Source organism: Rhinichthys klamathensis, unplaced genomic scaffold, assembly GCF_029890125.1.
Source record: "Rhinichthys klamathensis goyatoka isolate OS25496 unplaced genomic scaffold, OSU_Roscu_1.1 h1tg000144l_1, whole genome shotgun sequence".
In the NCBI taxonomy this organism is placed as follows: Eukaryota; Metazoa; Chordata; class Actinopteri; order Cypriniformes; family Leuciscidae; genus Rhinichthys; species Rhinichthys klamathensis.
The window spans coordinates 421,348-427,347 of NW_026606679.1; the positions used below are offsets into that span (position 1 = coordinate 421,348).

The window sequence follows — 6,000 nt, forward strand, 5'->3', positions numbered from 1 at the left end:
CCCACTGCATCTGTTTCTAGCCAGTTAAGAATTGTTTAGCGGCCTGTGAAGCATTGCAAACAGTGTAAATGCATGTGCGAATGTGTATTTGCAAGTTGCTTCTCTTTGTGTTCCTCTTCTCCTGCCAATTACATAATTAAGTTAAGGATTCTAAGATGAGAGCTACTCGACATGACATCATGAGCCATCTGTAGTATACTGGAGATAAGAGCGCAAGTTTTTCTCAAGATTTGGCAGCCACGCAAACATCTCCAAACCCCAGGACGCCTATGCTGATTTCTGCCAATAAAACATTGAGAGATGTTAGCTAATTACTTGCAAATTGCATCTTTCTTAATAAACGAGCAAATACACTTATGAAGCAGTCTCTTTCTTCCTGGCTGGCTCAATTTCTCTCTCTCTCTCTCTCGCTCCCTCTCTCGTTTTCATTTCTGTAAGCGCAACATTTCAAGATCTGAAAAGAGGTTAAAACTCTGTCCTTCTGTCATCATGCCTCTCACTTCAAAATATCCTGCTAAAAGGCCTTGCAATTTAAAGTGAAAGGAAGCAAGATGGAGTAATAAGTAAGAAAAGTGCTGAGTGTGAAAGTGTGAAAAATTGTATCCACTACGCTGGTCATACCCGCGGTTTACCGTTCTTCTCACGGCAAACCCAAGCGGTCTCTGCAGAAATCTCAGTTACTGTCGAAAGAACTCATCTGAATGTCTTCCACCCTGGCATATTGATGTGGCTTTGAGAAAGAGATAGAGAGACCACACCATTTTTGCTGAGAAATGAGACAGGTTTGATGTCTAATGACATCTGCATTTGGCAGCTTTGAGCTGCAAAGCTAGACTGGAATGACCCTTATTAGGAGATATTTTTTGGATATTGAATACAGGAAAAAGCATCAAAAAGCATCACTACATTTATAAAAAAGTGAAACTTTGTACTGTACATTTTTTATTTGATTTTACACTATTCCCTGCACATATACTCCTCAACCCTGTGCTCTTAAAGAAATTGTTCCCTCAAAATATACCACCCAGTTACACAATAATTGTTTCTGTGCAACAAAGCGGATGAGTTATAGTGATCTATTTATTTATTGTTGTTGTTTTGTGTTTTTGGCGCTTGACATGTGTTCACTATTCGATGTTGTAAAGAATAAAACAGCATACAAATAAAATAAAAACTTCTATATTGCTGGTTTAAAAAATACCATGCAGGTTTGGAACAACATGGAGGTGAGTAAATAATGACTTCATTTTAGTAGTACTATTACTTTTACACTCAAACAAGAGTCTCAATGCCATACCCCAATTATATATGAACAGTTGCACAGAAAGCACATGTTTGCTGATTCTGCAGCTTTTCAAACCTCATATATGCCTTAGTTTTAGAGCTCGGAAACCTTCAGTCACCCCCTTGGGCAAAGTGCAACCAAGAGTAACAGCCAGGGAACACATTCTATTACATAAGTGCAGCTTTAATTGAAGAATGGCTGCATCATGCCTAAAGCTGTGAACGGACTCTCTTACGCACTGGTTCACCAGATTTAAAGCTCTATGGCTTTAGTTGGAGACACTACAGCCGATTCTGCCCGGTGAATCGAGTGGAATTTTTCATTGGATCGCACGACGAGGAACACATCTCAAGCAACAGCATCAAATGTTTTCATGAGTAAATAACTTTGACATATTACTTGTGCAACACTGCAACAGAGAGCATTCGGATGAGAGAAAGAGATGGAGCGCGCATCTATGACAGCTATGTGCATTGCAAGGGAGCGCGGCGCTATGGTATGCCAAACTAAAGAAAGGTATAGGAATAAAACAATGACATTTTGCCTATATTGCCAGACTTACTGTCATGCAACACCAACATTCTGAACATGTTCACGTCATGCGAGTCTTTGTTTGAATTATGAATGTCCCCACCAACTGGCAAACCATCCCTTCAACATTTTCTTTAAGCTGCACATAAAGATAAGTAGAACGGACGGATGTTTATGTCTTTGCATTTGAATGTAAAAACTCTAAAACACAAATATCTGGATGGAACTCTCTGGTGCTTAAACACACTTTCCATTCAGTGCTTATTTGCCTGAGAGCCCCAAAGTCTTGCATCCAATCCAGAAACGTGAATAACTGCACCTGCTACATTCGTTATCAATGGTATTGGTTCTGTGCAGTGCTCTTAAAACGGATTAATTAATGAGTTCTGCGCTCTCTCTCTAGAGTCTAGACTCAAATATGCTCTGCTTTCTTGAAGCGCAAATGAGCTCATGCTCTTGAGGAATGAACATGCTTAATTCTTTACAGAGAACAGAAAAATACACATATATGAAAAAAATAAAACCAGTATGTTTATGCTGCCTATTTAGGTTACTGCATACACACTTACATTTACTCATTAGCATATCCAAAGAGACTCTAACCCAAATGTCACTAGTAACATTTCTAGTTACATTTTATTTCACTTGTTATAAAATGGTTAGTCAGAATGGATACTTTGCAGTTCAATTTTAATAAAAAAGGTAAAGGAAGATTAAATATATTAACAATGTGTGAACACACACTTGTACCTAAAGGGTATTAGTTTCTATGAGATTAATACTACTAGCAATATTTGGAGAAAAATGCTATTTGTTAGGCTACCACCAACAAATGAGCTAGCTGTTTGTCACTATTTGTGACTAAAACAAAGGAACAAGTAAGTTACTATGCAATGGAAAAGTAGTGGTTCAAAAACAACAAATTCAACAGATAGATAGCCACTACTGGAATAACTAAGGAATTGATAGTAAAACTGGAAAAAAAAAGCCGCTACTAGTTCGTGTTAAAACGGCTTGCCACAATGTACAAATGCATATATTTATAGTCGCTATGTTTGAATATGTTACAATAAGCGAATAGGACAAACAAATAAAGGGTTCATCATAATCATCATCTCCTTAGTATTTCAACCAGTGATGGCGCAAAACGCACAGAACATCGCGTAACGTTAGAGGAATTTAAGAGGTGTGACACGAATAGTTTGACAGGAGACAGCGGGACTTACCTTGATCAAGAAGACGCAATGAGTGCTGGAAGGACGGGTCCAGAGAATCCTTCTCCGCCATCAGTTCTGGCAAGTACTTTTCGTTATCCATCTTGCCCAGTGAGTTTGGTCCGACAAAAAGCTTGTCAGTTGTAAGAGAATGTTAGATCCAGCTGTTGTCCTAAAGCAACCCAGGCAAAATGCGCACCAGTCGTACAAGGAAAAGAACCCAGTGATTCTATTAGCTGTCGGTAAGCATCTGCAACATAACCTGGAGTTGGATTTTTTTTCCTTTAGTTGTGCTGAAGATAACTGTCCATGCGCTTCCCAGATGGTTCGTCTTTAGCCCATCTGCGGGAATATGCCGATGCCTCCGTCCGGTCAGACTGCCGCTCGCAACTGTAAACAACCGCTTTGAAGCTCCCCCTGTTGTATCCACGGGCAACGACTGCAAGTCCCAGATCTTCCGTTGATTGGATGTAGCTGGTGCCGCTCGTGAGATATCGGATGCCCAGATGTCAATCATTCCCTGAGGGCGGGGCGGGTGAGGAATTGTCCGAGGTGCTGCAGTTTCTCGCGTAATGTGTTGTCGAGCGATGGGAATCGAAAGGAATCTCACGTTTGTGATTTTGGGTGGATCATAATAATCATCTTTAACATTCAGAGGACTTAACGGTTCCATTTACTATTTGTTTTGAAATATTTGAGGGCGAAAAAAAAGTTGTTGTTGCATTTAATCTCCCCAGTCTGTTGCCAGTAAATACATTTAACAGAATTCTTCCAAAAGGTGTGTTTACATTAGGCTATATATAACCATTTTAGAGGTAAACACAAACTAGATTGGTCTTCTTCAGCCTATACATTTTCTCAAATTAATAGCCAATTTGATTTATTTTATTACATAGCCTAGAGAATTACCACAAACCCCTAATGTGTCCATACAATCTAACCACACGCTTCTATATAATAATCAGTCAACACGACAAGATACAATAGCTTCATGGTCCTTAAAGCAACACCAAGTAACTTTTCCTCTGCGGTCGCCCTACAGGTTGGAAGCGGAATTGTCTATTACCGCTGTCGTAAATAGTTTAGCCTACTGTCGCACGCACGCTCGTTGTTTATCCAGCACCGGCTTTGGAATGAACGATGTCCACAGACAAGGTAGAGTATGTTGCATGATTTCATGAAAGTATGATGTATTGCGACATCAGAAACGAAGAAAAACTAAATAATGACTATTGTAACGCTTGACGTAAAACAAGTCAAATTTGTAGTTTTCTTATGTCTCATTAGAACTACAGAAACTCGACCCGATCTGGCAATCTTACATAGCGTGGTTATAGCCGATATAGGACCGCAAAGCGGAGGCGTAAGTGCCTTTCACCCTGTTACGACTTGATGAACCACTGAAACGATTATGGAAACATTATTTTAAGGTAAAAAATCTTACTTAGTGTTGTTTTAAGAGCAACATAAGTTCTCGTTTCGGAGATTAAGAAACGTATAACTTTTAACGGCTCAGTTAGCAAGTCAACTCCAAGTTATTTCAATGGACTAAAAAGCACCGTCTCATCACTATTCTTTCGTGTCATGTTCGAAATTCGGACAATAGGTGGCCATGCTGTGTGGTTTTAATTCACTCAACCGGCTCATCAGTGATGGATTCAGGAAATCGGACTCTAGCACTGTATGTGGCACTGTATGGGTTTGCTTCACTAAACTGACCCACAAGAGTCATTTTAGCACAGTGTTCTGAAGTAATTGAACGTCCTTAAATCATTCTATAATCGTTTAAAGCTGCAGTCCATAGCTTTTTTTGGGTGAAAAATTATCCAAAATACATATTTGAGAAAATAAATAACCAACCAGTGTGCAAAACTATCTGCTTGCCTTAGCTCGATTCAAAGCGGTAAGCTTGTAATAATGTTTTAATTTCCGCGGGAGATTCGAGCATGTCTTTGCGTCATTACGTCACTGATTTGGCAGATTTTAACATGATGTGTATCATGAGTTTCTATTGTTTTTTACTTACCCTAAGCCCTTAAATTGTGAGACAGTTCAGAAAAGAGCTTATCAGAGCTGTTCAAGGCAGAATCTACTCTGGAACTACAAGTGCAAAACAGGGTTTGTGTATCCGTCCCTGCAGATAAACAGACAGAGAGAACTCATGAGCCAAAAGGCAACATATATACACCATATAAAATATAACAAAATCCATAAATTCAGAAAAACCCATACATTTGTGTAACCCACAACTAGGGCTGGGCGATATGGAGCAAAAAATATATCTCGATATATTTTGCTATATCTCGATATTCGATATATATCTCGATATCTTTACAGGAAAATGGATGTGAATACAACTCAAAATATAGGCCTACAATCAATAGAAAATTAATTTTCCATAACAGAATGTAACCAAATGAGAAAAATGAAACACAGGGCCTGAATTTCGTCATCATTATTAATCACGTGATTCATATACAGAAACTGAATAAAGTAATCAAATGGAAAATAACACTGAGTAGTATTTTAGTCCTGAATAAATTAAATACATTGGTTATTAATCCTGATTCCTTTAACTTAAAGCTATCTTTTGTTGTATTGACAACAAAATGAATGACACACATATGGCTGCCGTCACTTTAAGAGGTAGTGCACGGATCCTGTGTTCATTATACTGGCATGCGTTTTATGCTTATTAAAGACAAAACCGACTATGTTTAGAGTATACTCACGACGACCGAAATTGACAATTTTGCGTGTTAAAGCAATATAATCCGCGAAAAATAACTTTTGTTACTGGCCAGCTGTTCTTAAGGCGGATTTTCTATGAATGTGCGCATAGAAATATTAATCTCTCAGAGAGCGCACGAGCACTGATTAGTTTAAAATCGCTTGAATGTTTAAACTGGTAAGACTTAAAAAGACGTGCAAATGGTAAACTTCAGTCACGATGCACTGCTGGCCCGATTG

At 38.7% G+C, this 6,000-nt stretch overlaps 1 protein-coding gene across 2 annotated transcripts in view; it reads right to left on the reverse strand.

Moving 5' to 3' along the window:
• Positions 1-3,601, reverse strand: part of khdrbs3 (KH domain containing, RNA binding, signal transduction associated 3) — a 156,891-nt gene extending 153,290 nt beyond the window's left edge. For both annotated transcript variants that reach the window (XR_008807700.1, XM_056257773.1), the window contains exon 1: positions 3,043-3,601. Coding sequence is in view for 1 of the 2 variants with exons in the window: in XM_056257773.1 (XP_056113748.1) it covers positions 3,043-3,133 (91 nt within the window). In the remaining variant the exon portion in view is untranslated. The remainder of the gene's footprint in view (positions 1-3,042) is intronic.
• Positions 3,602-6,000: the final 2,399 nt, after the last annotated feature.